At 29.4% G+C, this 20,793-nt stretch overlaps 3 protein-coding genes across 4 annotated transcripts; 1 reads left to right on the plus strand and 2 right to left on the minus strand.

The window, feature by feature from the left end:
* Positions 1-5,245: 5,245 nt before the first annotated feature.
* On the minus strand, positions 5,246-8,917 carry LOC131670194 (cytochrome P450 6k1-like). The gene is made up of 5 exons (XM_058945590.1): positions 8,272-8,917; positions 7,690-7,914; positions 6,003-6,277; positions 5,549-5,729; positions 5,246-5,409 (listed from the first exon to the last, which is right to left on the minus strand). Exons 1-5 carry the CDS (start codon positions 8,915-8,917, stop codon positions 5,246-5,248), a joined length of 1,491 nt encoding a protein of 496 aa, XP_058801573.1.
* Positions 8,918-14,664: 5,747 nt separating this feature from the next.
* Positions 14,665-16,964, minus strand: LOC131670195 (trafficking protein particle complex subunit 2-like protein). The gene is made up of 7 exons (XM_058945591.1): positions 16,825-16,964; positions 16,483-16,614; positions 15,850-15,891; positions 15,434-15,606; positions 15,269-15,356; positions 15,122-15,201; positions 14,665-15,048 (listed from the first exon to the last, which is right to left on the minus strand). Exons 1-7 carry the CDS (start codon positions 16,861-16,863, stop codon positions 14,988-14,990), a joined length of 615 nt encoding a protein of 204 aa, XP_058801574.1. The 5' UTR covers positions 16,864-16,964; the 3' UTR covers positions 14,665-14,987.
* Positions 16,965-17,633: 669 nt separating this feature from the next.
* On the plus strand, positions 17,634-20,783 carry LOC131670193 (digestive cysteine proteinase 1). 2 transcript variants are annotated; one of them, XM_058945588.1, is made up of 13 exons: positions 17,634-17,751; positions 17,841-17,984; positions 18,195-18,247; positions 18,322-18,474; positions 18,551-18,723; positions 18,801-18,905; positions 18,980-19,139; positions 19,216-19,408; positions 19,478-19,698; positions 19,769-19,869; positions 19,940-20,071; positions 20,147-20,336; positions 20,409-20,783. In XM_058945588.1, exons 3-13 carry the CDS (start codon positions 18,208-18,210, stop codon positions 20,594-20,596), a joined length of 1,656 nt encoding a protein of 551 aa, XP_058801571.1. In that variant the 5' UTR covers positions 17,634-17,751; positions 17,841-17,984; positions 18,195-18,207; the 3' UTR covers positions 20,597-20,783. The 2 variants fall into 2 exon arrangements, with proteins under 2 accessions (XP_058801571.1, XP_058801572.1); XM_058945589.1 differs by having other exon boundaries at positions 18,198-18,247.
* The last annotated feature ends 10 nt before the right edge of the window (positions 20,784-20,793 follow it).

The following is a 20,793-nucleotide window of genomic DNA, read 5'->3' on the forward strand; positions in this document are numbered from 1 at the left end:
AATTTGTATTTAAAAAATCACTGAAAATAGATGTTTTTAGATTTGAAATCGGTTTTCAGAAAAAAATACAATATAAATTTATTGGAAATATAAATATAAAACACTAGTCAATTAATACAAGAAAATGGATTTTATTAATAGCATGGCACAAATCTCATTTTTTCATACAATCAAATTACATATTTATTTTATATGCTCTATGGAAATTGGGATTGTTCGGATTCAATTGGTTGCTGTGGTTCTTCAAATCACCCTTGGTGCCTGCTCCATGATATCCAGTATTATGACCTGGACCCGATGGTGTATGAGTCGGGTTGCACTGGTCCGTACGGTTAGCGTCACCTTTGATTGGCATCTGTAAAGTAAAAGATAAAACGTTTAGATTTATATCTCAGTAATTTTTAATCAGTGCAGAAATAAGCTGTAGTCTTTTTTTCAATTAATTTATATAGTTTTCAAAATAACAGATATTCTATATATATTATATGGGAGATGAAGAAATAACTAAGTTTGGCAAATTAAACACTAATTGCCACAGAGCACAGTCACTTTTTATACAAGAAATACGGTTTAAGTTCATGGCCGAACGCGCCGATCCCTCCCTCCCCCCCGATTGCTCCCCGCATCCATCCCAACAACCAGTTTTTTCTTATTCGCATTCCACTCGCTTTTCAAAAGCTCCATCACTTGTGCTCGCAATGACGCCTTTATACTCTAGTACTTATATACGTACGTATACTCCCTGATAGGCGCGAATGCGCTTCACGCAAATCCGCCCAATAGAACATAGGCCTTTTTAGCAGCTTATTATATATAAATGTGATTTTAATGGCACGCTCTATTCGTCAAAGGTGAATCATTACGATAACTCAAATTTTAAGTTTGGAAATATTATTTAACTTTTATTTATTGGCCAATGAAAAACTCGCAATATAAATGAATGAGATTAAATAATGGGTAAATAACTTGTCGCTCTGAAATTCTTACTTACGTTGAATGAAGATTATCGATTATACGGAGAAAAAGTTACGAAGTGACATTTCGTCTTGACAGGCAAGCGTACGCAAACGATCTGCTTCGGCGGTATTGCCCACACTCGTATTTATAGAGGTCGCGCGATGCACATAGCAGGTAAAGCACAACTACAGTAAGATAAAGGACGTTCTCTCGAAAATCAACTTTCTTTAGATTTTGTTCAAACTTTGCAAATAACTTGCTTTTTTTTATTATTTATACAAAGAAAAAAAACTAGATGGTAGATACCGGTACTCAAAGTCGAAATATTCGCCTTTAAAGTATGAGTAGTTAATATAGATTAGATAGGGTATACTCATTTTCGCAGTACATTTCGTTCGATTGTAAGTTCAATTTTTTTAAGATTTTGGTGAAAAACTAATATGTTATTCTATAGGATATAAGGAGTTTAATGCATCAGGTAGATACGTAGGTACCGGCACTATTTTTAAAACTATACAATTCTTGATATTTTTATTGAAAATATTCATAATTAAATGTACTCGCCATGCCTTATCCTTTGTGTCTTCATCGTTTGATTTGTAAAATCTCATTTTATATTTTATTCGTTCAAATTCTGAACACCCCATAGCTGATACTACTACATCAGCTCGTAACAAAGCAATAGAAGACCAATAATCTCTTTGTAATAATCTTTTATTAAATGTTGTAAAAATAATAATTACTAAAAATATTTTGAAACGATGAGGCGTCAACTCATATCCTCATTCTAAAGTAGAATCAATAATATATTTGTTTAGTTTGTCAGAGAAAAAAAATTTTAAATAACTCTGTAGGCGAACTAGCAAGCATTTTACTTTTTTGTTTTTTAGACAATAAGATATCATTTGATAGAGTATCATTATAAATGGTTTCTCCATCAATCCAATTATAAATGTGTCCTACCAATTTTTGTTAACTCGCACTATAATTTTCTAACACTTTTTGATAGGATTGAAATCATTGATCGACTTTAATATCTTCATCCATTTTAATATCAGCTAACGTTTCACTTTCGTCTTTGATAGATGAACATTCATCATTACTTTGATGCGATTCACCGAAATCTTCTGGATTGGGAATGAACACCGAAGCAACGTGATCGTCTTTTTCAGTACTTTTTACCGTATACAATATACATTCACCTTTTCTTCCTAACGTTTTGTACTCCAGAATGTTTTCGATTTAGCATTAGCTACCAAATCTAACAATAGAAAAGTTATTTTCGAAAAAATACAGCATTCAAAGTAATTTTGCGAAATGTACTATGTCGGTACGAAATAGAATACTCAATATACAAGAATATTTGCTCCTATAATATACAAATCTGAAGGCATGATATTTATCCCCTCATTATTACATACATTGTTTGAATAATATAATTCAGAAAAAATTAATATGAAATTCGTTTTCAGCGGCCCCAAAAACTCAAAAAACCATGTGTAACAAAGTATTTTAAGTATACAAAGTAATTTGTTAATAATGTACATTATCGTTTAAACAATTTGAATTTGCCATATATCATTTAAACGTATTTTCTCCTGTAGATTACGACTCAGAAAACTGTTTTTAACAATTTTCATTTTATGCTATAATTTGTTTAAACAAATTATATTTGCAAAAATAATAGCGAATTCATGATCAGCGATCCAATAACCCATAATATCTACATGGAACTTACACGTTTGTAACGAAATGTCATTTTTAATCATATAAGTTGATAAGTCGAAAAATTTCCGAATTTTGTTGTTGTTTATATCGTTATTTTATAAGTTTAAATCATGATATAAAAAAATAACCATATAATTCCAAAGTACAGCTATCGAGGACGCGTTTATACTAGTCCATATTTGAATAACAATACGATAAGATGACGAAAATCTAAATTGAAAAAAAACAGGACCGGAAAATTCGTATTTTTTAACATTATTTTAGAAAAAAGTTGCGAAATGACAATTTTTAATGAAATTTTAATGACTTCATCGGGAAGAACGACCTCGAAAATAGCTGGGTACTTACTTTTCACATTTTTTGCACCACGGTTTCGTAGTTATCATGAAGAAAAGTGTACTCCAGAAATGTGTCATGTTAACCTTAATGGGTTTAACGAAGTTACTTATTATGATTTAATTATCTTCCGAAGAGATCACGTTGTAGTACCTTACTTTATACCTTCATGTCATAATTTTTCGAAGTAAAATAGGAGAAAGTAATGTGGTTTCTTAACGTATAGTGTGGTCTGCAAACGTTATTTCTTTAAAGTGCAATAACATATCGGGATATTGTGTATTAGACAATATCGAAAGGGAGGGAGTGATCTCTTGGGAAGAGGCTTTTCATATTATTACGATTAAACATCACATGCAGGTTAGTTCGTTTTAATCGGCCAATTCTATTTTAAACCTCTACCTCAAGTTCACGTTATTGATGTTCAAAGTTGAATTATAGTAGCTAAATGGTTTTTAAAATTTTTCAAAACAACATATAGTTAAACTTAGATATGAATTAAGAATAGTGTTTGCAAAAATATCTTGCTCTTTACTAAGAGGAATTAATAACTGTATTTGAGTGTTAAGTCGATCTACCAGTAGTACAAATTATTTTAATATTAATCCTTTTGAAAAAGTAGTTGAAGTGGTTGCGTGATAAGTACTATATGCGGAAAATATACGATATAAATTTTTCTTTCTCTTGATTTTTTAACCCATTTGCTGAGCGTTTCTTTACAATTTGCATTGTGTAGTTTCTTGTGAGATATAAACATCATTTTTTCATCTTGTCTGCGCAGCATCTCAGTTTGATTTAGATAACATTGCAGAGCTAAAGCAACGAAGATAGTCAAAAAAACGGTAAAATCAACTGAGGTTGTTGTCTTCCTGTTCCAGATGTTTTTATCGTTTCAGATATTTCGATTTTTGATTCTTTCAACGGAAAAAAATGTTGTTTATCTTGATAAGAAATAAAGTTTGAATAAGTTGAGCAATAACAAGTACTAATATAATAATTAATTTAAATGACAATGTTTTTATTGAAATTAAATTGTTTGGAAACGGTATACATAAATAATCCAACATTATTTTATGAATCCATATACGTAGTTATATTTAGGATGAAATGGACGTTAATTTGACATTCCTTTGAAGAAACGTTTGATAACATCTTCAACCCCTATATTTGATCCGACAATGATAGCTGTTTCAGAACGGTAGAATTAATTTTGTAATAACTAGCACCACTTTCATACTTGGTCGTGAAAAAATTTAATACATCTTGTGTAGAAACTTTGAAAAAATCGATTTTCTTTTCTAAGCAAATAACTATCATTTTTTGATTGGATCTTCATATTGTCATTGTGTGGATTCAGCCAGTGAAGCCAAGGATATATTTATAGTTTCAACAGGCATTCCTCCTAACCACGCACATAATGATGGCGACGTACCGACACTGATATTAATACTCGACTTATAGTTTCATAAATTAATGAAGCTATTCGTAGATCGTATTAAGTTACAACATTTATTATTTTTACAATAATATTTTTAAAATATTGTAACGAAAATGGGTGATTATTTTTATCAAAAAGATTAAATATATCCGGCAGAAAATGGAAGCGATAAACGTATTCTAGTTAACATTATTTTATTTTCTTTCGTCAATATATGCTACTTCAAAATGTATGTATTCAAAAGATAGCGCATTGATAATAATGTTTTTTTACAGGGTATTAACACTTTTCTATTTTTCAATTTATAAATCTAATATTTAGTTTTCAAAGATTTGTTTAAAAAGTGACTATTAGTATATATAGATTTTATATTACAAATTATTAATTTATGCATAAATTACAATTTATTTTCATTTCAAATCATTTACAACAGCATTCTCTATAAACAATTATACAAAATATTAATATGCAGTCATATCTAAATTTACATGTATTAAAGTCGATATTTGCGTGAAATTCTCTCTTATATTATTTATTACACAGGTTTTATAAAATATCTTATTTATACCTTATATATGCGTTTGGCATCCGACAAGTAAAAAAGATAGTACGGCCTAACTAACAAAGAGTACTCCTGAAGTTATAATTATTGATAGTAAAATTAAATACGCAAACTGTTAAACAAAAAAACCGACTATTAACATTTGTTTCTCGGTTTCACTAATAAGTGATACGTTTTTGTACATGTTTGATCAGTATGATCGATTAAACTAAATTGCTAATAAATTATTTAGCAACTTTTCTAAAGTGAAGATTTATTCCATCGGCTGCTGCAGTGAATGTAGACCTTGGATCTAGAACTAATTTATTTTCCAGGTGTTGCGTCACAGTATACTCCCGTAAAATCATGGCAAGTACAACTTTAGCATGTAGCTGTCCAACCTTCATGCCTGCATTATACATTGTATTGTTAGAATATAGTAGAATTAATTAATTATAACAATTACGTTTCATTTGAATAAGCTAACGAAAATCAATTTGATTACGGATAAAAGTATTATTTGAAATGTAAAAAAATGAAAAGCGTACCGACACACATTCTTGGCCCGATACCAAACGGAATATAAGCTTCTGAAGTTTCGCTATCGTCAGAATGTCGTTCTGGATCGAATTCTTCTGGTCTTTCGAAAAATCTTGGATCTTCTTGTATTCCATAAAGTGATATATAAATCGCAGTTCCTTTCTCGATAATAATATCCGTGCCAGGAATCTAAACAAAAATGAAGAGTAATTAATTCAAAAACACAAAACATTTGACCTTGATTACTTAACTGCTTTATGATCAATCAAAAAATATACATATTTATTATTATATTATATTAATAGATTTGATAACGAAGTCGAGTGGCACATGAGCTCATATCTAAGTAGCTTCATCGCGAGTGATGTAAGAAATTTGATGATATTTCTTACTTAATAACTACTCAAATTTTTCTTTTAAGAAATTCCAGATTTCACTAACAGATTTAAAAAAATATAATACCTTATAGTCTGCTTTAGTATATCTATCTATAGTCGACACGGGAGGATGTAGCCTTACACCTTCAGCTAAGCACTGATCAACATATTTCATGTCTTTGAAAGCCTCATAAGTCATTCCATGTTTTTCAATTGCGCGGTTGATATTTTGACGTGCTCGTTCTTGCACCTCGGGTTTTGCCGCAAGTTCCATCAACGTGAATGCTGTTGCCGTTGCACTCGATTCGAAGCCAGAAAAAAAGGTCCCAGATTGAAACAATAAATTTTCGCCTTCAAATTCTAATCAATAAAAATCATATCAATGAGTTATTATAGATTCGTACATTTGTTTCCATTTCAGATTTACATCAATAGATATAATCGGATAAATTATTACATCTAAAATCTCAAAAACAATTCTTTGTATTAGGTATCTTGAAATTTTTGTGAATATTGAAACAAACATGTAACTAAAATTTTCTATTCTTAGTTTGACAGTTCAAATTTATTCTACAAAATATTAATGCATTTATATACAATGAGAATAATAACGTATAGATGTGGCCTACTTTTTCGTTTATTAATCGAAATATATTTTAGTAATTAGATTCACCAATGTTGCCAAGAAGAAAAAATTCTTCTATTTATAATATTATTTTCATGTTATAAAATTAGTCTGATAATTTTTATCAGTATTTAACAAATTATCGCGTAAGATTCTGATTAAAGACCAAAATATAGAATTGTTAAATTTAAAATAATATCAATAGGCCTAAGAGGATAATGGAACTAATAGATTTTGTTATTCTGTTTTAATCTTCAACTTTTATATAATATTTGACACAATCACCCTTCAAAATTATTTAAGGAGGATTCAAAGAGTTAAACAGGTTAATTTGGAAATGTTAGTTATTGCTCTATAAAAATTGTCGTTATGAAGTTATCGACTTAAAACTTTTTCATGTTAAAGCACTCAGTAAATTCTATGATTTTCTTTGACATATATCTTCAAATCTTAAATCTATGTCCCATCAAATTATAATTTGTATACATTTTATTTATTAAAAAAAATTAAGTTTGTTTTGCTTATCAATGAATTATAATAAATCATTGTAAGACGATTTATTATTCTCGTTAGGATTTGCACGTTTTTTCAATTTTATAAAAAACAATATCATGAAATTTTTAGTTATAGATGCCAATAATTAAATGTTATTTTCAAAGATTAAAAATATAATATTGAAAAAGATCTCCACTCATTACAAAGCGCAGATCCTAACGAACAATGATTTTCATTTACTTTAATTCTTAGATAAGCGTGGCAAACTTAATTTTTTTGCTAAATAAGATGTATGCAATCTGTAACTTTGTGGGGCGTACAATCGAGATTTAAAAATGCACGATAAAGAAAATAAAAGTTTTTACTGAGTACTTTAAGATAAAAAAGCTTCAAGTCTATATCTTTTCCTGACAATTTGTGTACGATAATAAATCAGATTTTTTTAATTATCCTTGTTTAACCACACTTGACCCCTTTAAACAAATTTAAAAGGTAGTTAGGTCAAATATTAATAAAAATTCCGAAATAAATAACAGTAGCAAAATAAACGAGGTGAAGTTATGTATTGTACATTCAAATATCCTCTTAAACGTCCACTGAGTAAATAAATATCTCGTACTATTATTAGTTAATTTTTAAAATAACTACTCACTGTATTCAGGATTTTGTTCACCATTCTTTAACTGAATGAGAGAGTCAATGTAGTCTCCTCTTTTTTCTCCACTTTTCTCCCGACTATTCATAGCTTCCCAAAACACCTTTCTTACAAATTGGGAATTGAATAACATGGAAGGACCTATCAGTTCTACTAATTCTGGCATGAAGAATACTGTCACCAAAGCAACCATTCGCTTGAATCCATGGAAAAACTGGTAAACTGAAAATAATATAAAGAACTGAAAATAATGTAAAGAAATTATAATACTACTTGTCATCAGCATTATTAACCTCAATATGTGTGTGTGTCAGAATGGACCATTTGGATACCGGTACGAGAACCGTGCGTGTGCGTTTGTGTCCGACTGAAAGAAGCCACGTGAAAGTGAAGTCACTCTTTCTCGCTCAAGTATCAAAATATACTGATATTTATGATAATTGTTTGAAAATTGTTACGTATTGCAAATTATTCCAAATCTCCTTATTTAAAAATGATAAAACTAACTTTTTATTGTAAGTCATCCACGCAAAATCGAACTTTTAAAAGCTGCGTGCAAAAGCGAAAAATAATAATTACCTGCTTTAGTGAATTCTTCATTAGGGTAATGGAAAGAATCCATTGGTGTACCAAGAGCAATATTCGCAATCAAATCCGTTGTATATTTATAATTCATTTCTTGCGCGTCGATCACTTTCTCACTCTTGTCATCGATGCCTTGCGACTCAAGATACTCCATCATCGGTTTACCCGTCTGTATCATCAGTGGTAACATCTGCTTGAGTTTAGTTGTCGTCAGCGTCGGAGTGATTTTCGACCGTAAATATCTCCACGCCGGGTTTTTTAGTCCAAACAAATTCTTCATGCCAATGCTGTCCTTCTGCTGCGAGCCCGCAAAGTGACGATCACAAAAGTTATCAAAGTCCCGGATAAGAATTTGCTTAATGATCTTGGGATCTCGCAGCATAAGGCACGGTTTGTGGAAAATGTAAAACCCGATGTAAGGTGCATTCTTGTTTGGAGCTGCCTTGTGTATATTACCGAGATGCCAACCTGGCGAAGTTTGAAATAATACGGCATCCTTGAAGTTGCCGAAAATGAAGTTTGAAGTTGATAACTGCTCGACTCCGCGCCGCTTCCAATAATTTAATTTGTGATTCGCGTAGAGTCGAAATAAAAGCCCGACAATGGCAACAAAAGCCAAAATCACAAGGATGAATGGCATGATGAGTGCGCGAGTAATTAGGTGAGTATTGATTTCAACCTGCTGAAAAACTTCTTTATATATACACTTCAACGCATTTCTCTGCGATTATACTCATTCAGTAACAATGACGTTGCTGTATTGTAAATTTATCCGTCTATCTACAAATCTAAGTCTACTATCGACACTTGGTTTGATTAGCCAATCTATAATGTCAGAGTTTAATTCACAGCCATTCCGAATATTTTAATACACAATAATTTAATGATAATTGTATTATAAAATACACAATATAGATTATTTTTCATTTTTTGTAGAAAAAACTAAAATGCTAGTTTGAATTTCAATTAATTTAATATCCATGAATGTAACCTAGCCAATAAAGTGAGCCATGAATTTCAATAATAATGAGTAAATATCTTATACTTTTTTCTATTTGTCTCTCATATAATAGCATTTAAACAGTTTTACAAAAAAATTTAATTGCACAATATTTAAAAAATGCTAGTTCTTAATATTTTGATAATCATTCCAGGAAACATGATTTGCCCAAAAATAACTTAAGTCATCACCGCACACGATCGTGACAATTCTTTTATAAAATCCTCTAATCTATTATGCCTCTTATAAAAAAAAATAATCTGACAAAGTAAAGCCAGTTTATTCGTAATCTAATTGGTTGGAAGATAGACAATTGACCAGCTATTATGTATGATGTTGCGTATGCTCACGAAAGATTAGTGCGATGCGATTTCCGTAGATGAATAATGGTTGGAAATTAATAAAATTGACAAGAATTGTATGATTTAATCATACGAACCTCAAAATAAAACCCGACGATACCTCCCATACAGAAATTAATTGCACTTCACTCTGTGCGAAAGGTTAGCTTTGAATAAACAAAGTAAACAATAAAAGATGTAAATCGATAGATTATTAAGATAAAATATTAAACAGTGATATTGGCTCTATTTAGTCATGTAAAATTCGAAATTGAAGTTGGATTAAAAAGATCATAAACTTCAAAAAATCATGAAAAATCATGGTTTTTTTGGTATGAATTTTCGCTCTTCTATGGTATGTCATAAGCATTCTTAGCGATGAGCCTAAATCTTTTAGTTTTAGATATCTCTTAAAATGATAAAGTATTAAGAGCGTGTCCGTATTTGAAATTTTTAAAAACTTAAACGGAATATTAATCGATTTTTTTTGTGCAACTACTTATACACATGTACTGAACACGTAGAATTTTAAATTACGCGTGTATTGAAGAACGAGAAATCAGTTTACATGAGTCATTACTCGTATTTCTCGAATATTGATAAGCCACAGAATCGGTTGTGTGGCATACCATCTCTATCTCAATTCTCTGTTTACATAGCGGATGTGAATAATGATTTGATATGTGTCTAAAATAATAATAAATTACGAGAAGGCAACTCACGATAACTACACTTTCCGATCACTTTCTGGTTCAAATGAAGTTATCGACCAACACTTTTTTCTTGCGTTATAATTCGAAAGCTATGTTCAATATAATTATAACATTTGTAATTTACAGAAAACTTATACAACAGTTTTCTTGTAGTCTATTTTTACAATTCATGTGCATGAGAATATAACCATCAATACTTTTTTTTAATACATGAACATTCCAACAAGTGTGTATTCATTATTTTTTCTCTCATCTACAAATCCATATTTATTTTTAAACATAACTATATCTGCTTTATATAACCAATAGAAAATTGAATATCGTAGTACAGAAGAAACAGAGATAGAAATCTTTTGATTAAAATTAATTTGGTAAAAATGTAATCATATCTTGCCATTCATTTATTCTGATGATAAATTTTCAAAAACATTCAATCATTTTCATACAAAATTAGCTTAGCCCGCTCGGAAAACCCCGGATGGGATCCCTGATGGGGATATTATGAGGGATCATACATGGGATCCCATATGGGATCCCATCCAGGGATTTGATAGAAATTCTTAAGTGGGATTCCATATGGGAACCCACATGGGACTCCGGTAAAGTAAGAATGTATCCGAACTTCCTTATGGTATCCAACATAGGATTTCCAAAAATTAAATCCGCTAGTGAAATCCCACTTTAAATCCCACGTGGTTTTCAAAACAAAATTGTTTTTTTAAATTCTTACAATATACGTAGAAGAGAAGGAAAGATTTTTTCGTCAACGTAATATTTATTTATAAGAATATTTAAAGAAATAACAATACATGATATAATCTGATTCAAATTCCATAAAAATGATATGACTTATTTAAAACTTTGTTATGTAACCGCTGCAAAAAAGTATTCAAATACCGATCTTAAAAGTAATATATAAAGGGTAACCGTATTATAGAGCAATAATGGTCCACCACACTTGTCAAAATATACTACAGCGGGTTTATAGTGGGCCTATAACTGATGTGTTTATTCAGGTCTACACGTTGGAGTCAATATATGATTTATTTGATATCGCCAGCTTCAAAAAAAACGAAGAAATGAATCTAAGCTTGAATTTTTTTATAATATTGTTGCCAAAGATTAAAAAATGAAAGTTGAGTCTTATATGCACCTATTCTATTAAATTTGCTTAAAAATTACCAATATTTTGTTGAATCCTGCACTGAAGAGTAAATATGTTATGTAAATTCAATCTTAGAAGGAATGAAAGTCCCTATAAAGTTAGGTTGTTTAACAAAATCACTCGATGCTAAAAAACTTGAAAGTGGAAAGAGTGTGAAAGTTTTACTATATACTTATTACATTCCAGTATTTTCATTAGTTATATAAGACAAGAGCGATTGAATTACTGAGCTTACTCGGATGAAATATAACATACTTTCAATCGAGATGATATATTTATATATCACATTAAAACAGCAAGAAATTTAGTTTTAAATTCGCTTTCAAAACTTAAAAGTGGTTTTTACGACATCAATGACTTTTGATCTTCAACAACTTTTTCACAATAGACAGTGTCTTGGATATGGGCTTTTGATTTTGCCAGTCATAATTGCTTACAAACTATTTTCTACGTTAAAAGAGTAAATAAGCAGTCAGATACGAAAATCTTCTCCGATTTGTATGTGATTTAATTTGCCTGAAAAATCAATTTAATAATATAATATAATTACTTATAAAATAGAAACACTTACCGTTATTGTAGTTTTCAATTTCTCTACTATAAAAAAATGTTAAGTTTTAATTGTTTATGCCATTTCAGGTTATCAAAAGTGTCTTTAAGTTGGTTTCTATGATATGTAACAAACAAAAAAGAAAGTGAAGACAAAAAAATACACTAAAGTATTCATAATATCTTTTTTAGTATATAAAAAATATCATTCATAATGAGCAGTATTGCTGATAATAGTATTATTTTTTGGGTACGAATAGTATTTGAGGACAGGTATGACAAGAAAGCGTACAAAATAAACCAACGGATCACATTAAATTCAAAAAGAATGACAAATATTACATAAAATCAAGAGATGACAAGGACTTTAATCCTGATCATTTGTATTACGAAAAAAAGCATTGTGAGGATGGTTGCAAACAATTACATCGTAATGGGCCTCATTACACATACTGTCGTGCCAGGATTCTATTATTAGGCAGTAAGTAATTTTTCATTGATTTGTGTGTCCATGCTTTTTCAACACTTACATTTGTATGTCCTAAATATTTTTTTTAACACTCACAATGTATAAATAGGGATTTTTTTGACTTTTTATCAATTTCCCTTTTCATCAATAATTTGTTTGTTCATTACCAGATAGCCTAGAAGATATCCGAGAAAATTTCAGAGGTGGTCGTTTTAGAAGAAGTGCTTTAGTGGATAATTCAACCACCAGTTCTACAGCTACGGATGTAGATGCAGAAAGTGAAAATGAATTATCCGATGCCGAAATGTTAGCATCTTCCAAACGGACAAAGGTAATATGAATAATTCGTATATTATATATAACCACATTCCAAAAACAATTTTACAATTCAGCATCGTATTCGCAAAATTTAAAACTAAAGGCACGCGCATATGGTATTTTCTCATTCTACGTGATTTTAAGAATTCAGAAATACGAGTATTTGTGTGCAATGCCGGAAAAAATAGGGTGCACCGAGAATTTCCGGCATCGCACACGTATATTTCTAGACTCCTCAAGTCACATATAGAGTGAGAAAATACTATACGTGCGTGTCTTTAATTTTAAATTACGCGAATACGGTACCGAATTACGGAACTTTTTGTAGAATTGATCATATGTAAACACGATCATTGTTGCTAGGTATACATATGCTACGTTTTTAACATTGCAGTTCTCTTACTGAAACGTTGCAATGCAATAGATGCAACAGGAAAGTTAGCAACTTCTTGAAAAAAATTATACAAAAGAGAGATTGGGTACGCTATTCAAGATGCACGAAGGTTAAGATAAAATAAAAATAGTAGAGAGTGTGGTGGACCATTGTTGCTCTATAATACGGTTACCCTTTATATATTACATTTAAGATCGGTATTTGAATACTTTTTTGCAGCGGTTACATAACAAAGTTTTAAATAAGTCATATCATTTTTATGGAATTTGAATCAGATTATACAATGTATTGTTACTTCTTTAAATATTCTTATAAATAAATATTACGTTCACGAAAAAATCTTACTTTCTCTTCTACGTAAATTGTAAGAATTTAAAAAAACAATTTTGTTTTGGATTTCACTAGCGGATTTAATTTTTGGAAATCCTATGTTGGATACCATGAGGAAGTTCGGATACATTCTTAATTTACCGGAGTCCCATATGGGTTCCCATTTAGAATCCCACTTGGGAATTCCCAATAAATCCCTGGATGGGATCCCATATGGGATATAAGTCCCCATAAGGGATCCTATCCGGGGTCTTTCGACCGGGATATGTAAATCAAAATCGTGATTTTTTTTATTGGTCTAAATTCAAGTGTAGTCAGACAATACGAAAAAAATTTCCGTAAGTTGTAAATTATTTCTTGAAAATATCGTGAAAAATTATCACTTTCCTTGAAGTATGAACTGATGAAGTATGACGTCATAACATTATTCTATGAATATGTCAAGTATCATTGTTCGCGAGTGTGTTCACGTTGTTTTTTTATCACAAAGATAATAAGCACTCGATTATACAAAAGTGAATGCTCGTTGTGTTTATATTTGAATTTTGCACGCAGTCAATTTTTAAAATGAGACACACTCGGAACTGGTTTTATTTGTTAAATTTTAAGTCTTTATTTATTCCACAAATGTATTCAGACACGTTTAAAATAAGAAAAATTTGTATTTAAAATTAGCCACGAGCGAAACTAAAATTTATGTTACTATTGCTTACACTAGCACATCCACACTGACTTGTTTATTCGAATTATAGTCATACACGTCCTTTTTATGCAGTATTTCTCAATTCTCTATTATTTTTCTGATAAAAAGAAAGCAAGAAAAATAATTTATCACACACAAATATATTAGTTTATGTAAAATGAATAAATTGGTGTTCTGTGTATACCTTAGAAGCCGGCCACCTTAGATAATTTTTTATTTTTTTATGGCAGCATTATTTGAAAGCAACTAAAATTTTTATAAGTAAATGTTGATGTATACATATATTTACATATTTCTCTATGTGTGTATGTGTGCGCATATGTGTATGTACATATATATGCATATAATTAGAAATGTCTTGAATGAATTAAAAATAAAAAATTTCATAGTAGCTAAAGTATTTATTTTACAATATTTGTAACTTATTAAATATGAAAAAATGAATTTATAAACATATATAAAGTATACCTAAATACTAATACTTATTCAGTAATTCTTAAAGTACTATTATTGGAATTAACTAAAACAATTCGTGAAAACTTCGTTTCAAAATATGTGCATTCTGACATTTTCCTCATAACATGTGTCTTTGAAAATTATTTGGAAAGTATAAATTATACTATAATAATGCAAAAATGAATAATTTTCAGTAACATAAATTAAATGAATAATTAATAAATAAAACTTGTACTTATTATATACACAGAATATACACAATTATTATAGTTTTAAGCTTTCTGTTCATCAGAAAGTAAACCCATAATATCCATGACCGTAGCATCAAATGATCTGAAACAATTTATTGATTTCCATGCAGTTTATAAAATAGCTAATAAATATAATCTTTATAAAAATGTCTTACTTGGATTGAATTTGATCTTCTGGAATGTAAAAAGGGTCACTGACTGCATTTGCATATGCTACATGTAGTTTTCTAAACATCTGAAATAAATTTCAATATAGTTTTCAGCTTAGGAAATTGAAACTTATTTGAGAAATTGAAACTTACCATTCTAACTTCATTATCTCGTAAAGTAGCATTAGAAGATTGTAAGACTATTATAAACTTAACTTTTGTATTTGTTGCATATCCAAATCTGAAAGTTAATAAAAACTGTAATCATAATGCATAATATAAAAGTGAAATATTTAAGAAATTCTACTATATGCTTACATTTTATATTCTTCTGTTGAATATAACATGCCTAAAAACAATTCCCTTACATCTACAGCAGTTTTATTTCCAATATTTAACTTTTCTTCAACAATATCAATAGAAGTATGAACTTTATAGTGAAATTGTAAAGCATTTGTTTCGTCTGTACATTTAATGTACTTTGGAGAATTCTAGAACAAAAATTTTCAAATTAATACATACTACAAGTTTAATAAAAAAAATTAAGAATATCTAAATTTTATGAATTTTATATAATATTAAGAAAGTCTACACAATTGATCTGTAATACATCAATGTGTCATAATATTTAGATGTTTTAACTTAATAGACATTTGATATAGTAATAATACAAAATTCAATAATATTTTGTATTAGATATCAAAAATCTTAATAAAATTATACTATCAACTTACATCTTTTCCAATCACAGCAACGCAAACGGCCATTGTGAAAATCTCTTAGTAATCTGTAAGATTTCTGATATAAAACTATTTACATTCTACAAATAATTTTGTAAAAATTAGGTTTTATATTTTTAATAAAAAAACTTGAATACGTCTGACTTTAACGCCATTATTTTTTAAGGTTATGTCTATATCTGTATATATATCATTATCACACACATACAATAAGCAATCAGCTGTTGACATTACCGTAGATGAGTGAGTTGAAGTTTATTTACTCGCACAGCGTTTTATATATATAGAGGATTATAATCTATAGTTATAATCCTCAATCCTGTTTAGAACTATAATTAATTACTTCACAAGTTATTTATAAGATCAGAATACAAATACCAGGGAATCATAAATAGTATACGTTTTGAAAATTCATTTATTAATTCAATCTCTCGATTTGAACAACAGGCATCGCAGAATAATATATAAAAATATTTATTAAAATTTATATACATAACATTATTAATTTCCAAGTTGTATCACATTTAATCATTAAGTTTATTGTATTACTTGTCATTAATCGTAATACCGTTTCTTTAATGTTCTATATTTTTTTAACATGTACAACACTTCAAGCTCCTTGACTACAAAATTTCCATGAGCAATCATTTTATCAATTTTGTCAGGATCACTTTCTCCCCGATTTTTTTCGAAAGCCATTCTCAACCTAGTTCTAAAATAATCTGCACCTTTTGGATAATCTTTACCTAAATGCAGTAGCTAGAAATATGTTAAAATTTATTTAATTTCCACCTTAGATATATCTTTTAAATTGTATTTATTTAAGATGCAGTTATATAACAAAGAATTAAGAAATATATTAAGTTTATTGCTCAAAATTTTTATCTAAAATGCTAAAACCATATAAAATATAAGCAGTCGCATGTATTTCAATATATTTTCAACGAAACAAGATGTCAGCGTACTCACAGTTTTATAGAGATTTATAACTTTACTTTTTTGGGTCATGATTAACGTTTATTCAATATCATTAACTCTAGTTATCTGCCAATCAATTAATTATTTCTATGACTGATAGACTGATAGATGCTTATATACACCAAATGCAGACGTCAGTGTACTGAATAGACTTTTCTTCAGTCCATGAACCACGTAAGAACATGATATTGACGCGTTCAATTCAAACAAATAAACGATTAAAGTATGTACCAATTTATTCAAAAATTATAAAAAATGTACTTATATTACTTAAAATCACTCAGCTTAAAAACTAAAAAAATACACTTTTCTTGGCATTAATTGTTAACGTAGAAATATAAAAATAGATAAATTTGTTGTATATTTGTTATATATTTGTTGTATATATTATATAGGACCCATATGGTAAACAATAATACATGACCTTTAATATAAATAAATAATTTTTAATGTACTTAGTTTAAAAGAATTTTTGAATGGAATATTGTACTGAAGATTTATTTTTTGTAAATTGTAATTGCGACTCAAAATGTTTCTAGAACTCGAAAAAACTAAATTTCTTAAATGACAATTAACATCAAACGTTTGCGCAATTTATGTTGACTGATATATAAATAAGCCATTGACATATTATTTGAAGTTACAATTTTTTCTTTGCAATACGTTGCAAACATAGCTTTAGTTATTACAGAAAGTCACATTAATTGCAATCGAAGAAACCATCGGATACTACGCGATCGAATTAAACATTGAATTCAAACAAAATTTAGTTAAAAATTCTACCGCTTTTAGCGCTGACAGCGGGATAAAATGTATCGCGAAATCAGCGTCTGCAAATTTATGATTTTCGAGTAAAATTCAGTAACTGAGTAGTCGACCAGTAAAAACTACAAGAAAAGCATCAAAATAAACTTCTGGGTATATACGCATATATAACTGACATTACCAATACGAGTAGCATGCATATGTACGCGAGAGGTCTTTATCTCATTTCATTTCTTATATAGCTTGGCATGTTCGTGACGCATGCCCGATGAGTAAAGCCGTGTGAGCCAAGGAACAAAGATCATCATTTTGGAATCAGAATTCAGTTAACAATTGCGACGACGTTCGCAACAGTTGGTTTTTATAGTCAACTTAGGAATTAACAGGTATGATTCGTAAATTAAAACTCTTATTGAATTAAGGCGAAAGCTTTTTGCTTTATAATATTTAAGTGCATTGTACAACATTACGAGAAAATCGCTTATCGAAGTTCTTTTTTTTTATTCTATTGATAACTGATAATAATGCTGAAATATTCTAAGGTCTCTAATCTTATCAAACTAAATCCATTTTAATCATATCTGTATTTTTTCCAGAAGCAGTACAAAAATGTTCCTCTTTACTTTTAATTATCTTCTACTATTATGTGGCAAGTATTAATGGCTTAATTCTGATTTAACAAAAAACAGTTAATTAATATGTTTTTTCAATTTCAATTATTAGGACTTTGCTCTGCACGTTCTGTAAAATCTCCTGTATTTAGCAGCGGATACACTGCCAAAGGAACTCTATATATACCCTATGCTGAGATTCGAGAGCCATTTTATGCTTGGTACGATGGAAAAAGTGGCAATAGCAGAATTGATTACTATGGAGGTACATTAAATATTTTTAAATATACGACAATAAATATTTTTTAAATTAATTCACTAAAAATTATTATTTGTTTTAGGTATGGTTAAAACATATCAACTTTCTACTCAAGGGCCATATGGATCAAGCTTAAAAATAGCCCCATTAACAACTGAAACTCAATTAAATCAAGATACTTGTCTCCAAGTCAATGGAACAAGCGAAATCAAAATCAAGCCACAAACTATCATACCTGATACTACTGGAATGGAGGTGCAATTATTCAAAATCTATAATATTACATTTTATCAACAATAACACATCTCAGATTATATATATATATTTTGTAGTGCATTGGACAAGATATGATCAATGGTGTGGCATGTGAAAAATGGCGACTAGTTGAATCTTTCGGAGAAAAAACTAATAAATATACATTATGGATTCGTTATAAGGTATACTGGAATTAATATTTTACTTTTATATGAACAACCCTTGCTATATTTATTAAAATTGAACTTATTTATAGAAATCTCCAACTAAATCACAAATGAAAGAACCAATTCCTATAAGATATGAGATGAGAGGTTTTAACTCACTCTTAGGATCACATTATGATCATTATTATCTGGAATATGATTGGTACTCATTTGAAACACCTAGCTCTGAAGTATTTCAAATAGAACAAAGTTAATAATATTTAATATATTATTTAGCATTAATTTATATATTTCTATAACTATAGTTAATATTAAATATGTGTAGATTCTAGTTGTATAAGTTTCCCTGGACCAGGTGAACATCATATTTATCTCTTCAATCCAATGCAAGAATTTATTCACAATTATCAAAACCACGTTGATATAGCGTTTAATAAATTTATAACTACACACAAGAAAAATTACCTCAATGAACTTGATCATAAAAAACGTAAAGACCATTTTAGGCACAATCTCAGGTATTTAAAATTTCTTAAACATAGAAGTCGAATTATTTAATAGATTTTCTTGTGATAAAATTTCCATAGGTATATTCATTCTATCAATCGCGCTAACATCGGATTCCAATTAGCAATAAATCACTTGGCTGATCATTCCGATGCAGAATTGAAAGTTTTGCGTGGAAAACAGTACACTAAACATGGTTATAACGGCGGTATGCCTTTTATTTATGACGTTGAAAAAGAAAAGGCTAATCTTCCAGAATCTTTCGACTGGAGATTGTATGGTGCAGTGACACCCGTTAAAGGTAAAATAATTAGTTCTCAATTCGTTATTCGGACTTTAACTCGATTATTTATTCTTTATATTTTATTTAGATCAGTCAGTTTGTGGTTCTTGCTGGAGTTTTGGTACGACTGGTGCAGTTGAAGGAGCTTATTTTATGAAATACAAGAAACAAGTTAGACTATCTCAACAAGTGAGTTTCCAGCAAGTTACATTGTTTTTAAACCATAACAAAGCTTTTGACAAGTTATAACTTTTTCTAGGCTCTTATTGATTGTTCATGGGGATTCGGTAATAATGGTTGTGATGGTGGTGAAGATTTCCGCGCTTACCAATGGATAATAAAACACGGTGGTTTGCCTACAGAAGAAGAATACGGCGGTTACTTAGGCCAGGTACAAAAACAATAAGACAAAATATTTTTTTCTGTATATTTACATTTCCAATCTAAGAACTATTCGGTTTTATAGGATGGGTATTGTCACATTAACAATGTTACCAAAGTTGCTAAAATTAAAGGCTTTGTAAATGTACAAACAGATGATATCGATGCAATGAAAGTTGCTCTGTTCAAGAATGGACCTGTTTCCGTAGCAATTGATGCATCTCATAGAACGTTCTCATTCTATTCAAATGGCGTGTATTATGAACCATCATGTGGTAAGTATGACTAGCTCAGACATTAATAAACTCATACTAAACTAAAATACTAAAGTATGAATTCTTTTGTAGGTAATACTGAAGACTCTCTTGATCACGCTGTATTAGCCGTCGGCTACGGAACAATGAATGGAAAAGGCTATTGGCTAATTAAAAATTCTTGGTCGAACTACTGGGGTAATGATGGTTATATACTCATGGCGCAAAAAGATAATAATTGCGGAGTTCTGACTACACCAACTTATGCTATTGCCGCATAAACTAAAAAATTTTTTAAAATGAAACAATCGTTACTTGTAAGATTTACATTACAAATATTATATTTTTTTAAAACAATTTAAAATGCATTCTACCGAATTGTAGACTTTCAAATATTAATTTTCTAAGAATTTATTGATATAAGAAACTATGAGACTTAATTTGTGCATTAAATTTGAAAACAATAAAGTAAATTTGT

Source organism: Phymastichus coffea, unplaced genomic scaffold, assembly GCF_024137745.1.
Source record: "Phymastichus coffea isolate CEN01 unplaced genomic scaffold, Cenicafe_Pcof_1.1 PCOF00104, whole genome shotgun sequence".
NCBI classification, from domain to species: domain Eukaryota; kingdom Metazoa; phylum Arthropoda; class Insecta; order Hymenoptera; family Eulophidae; genus Phymastichus; species Phymastichus coffea.

Coding starts and splice junctions, on each gene's coding strand:
- LOC131670193 (XM_058945588.1), top strand. CDS start 18,208: ATGTTCCTCTTTACTTTTAATTATCTTCTACTATTATGTG. Junction 18,724..18,800: donor CTGATACTACTGGAATGGAG/GTGCAATTATTC, acceptor TATATTTTGTAG/TGCATTGGACAAGATATGAT. Junction 19,870..19,939: donor AAGTTAGACTATCTCAACAA/GTGAGTTTCCAG, acceptor AACTTTTTCTAG/GCTCTTATTGATTGTTCATG.
- LOC131670195 (XM_058945591.1), bottom strand. CDS start 16,863: ATGACCCAAAAAAGTAAAGTTATAAATCTCTATAAAACT. Junction 15,892..16,482: donor TGATTGCTCATGGAAATTTT/GTAGTCAAGGAG, acceptor GATTACTAAGAG/ATTTTCACAATGGCCGTTTG. Junction 15,357..15,433: donor TCAACAGAAGAATATAAAAT/GTAAGCATATAG, acceptor ATTAACTTTCAG/ATTTGGATATGCAACAAATA.
- LOC131670194 (XM_058945590.1), bottom strand. CDS start 8,917: ATGCCATTCATCCTTGTGATTTTGGCTTTTGTTGCCATTGTCGGGCTT. Junction 7,915..8,271: donor TGAAGAATTCACTAAAGCAG/GTAATTATTATT, acceptor TATTATTTTCAG/TTTACCAGTTTTTCCATGGA. Junction 5,730..6,002: donor ATACTAAAGCAGACTATAAG/GTATTATATTTT, acceptor ATTTTTGTTTAG/ATTCCTGGCACGGATATTAT.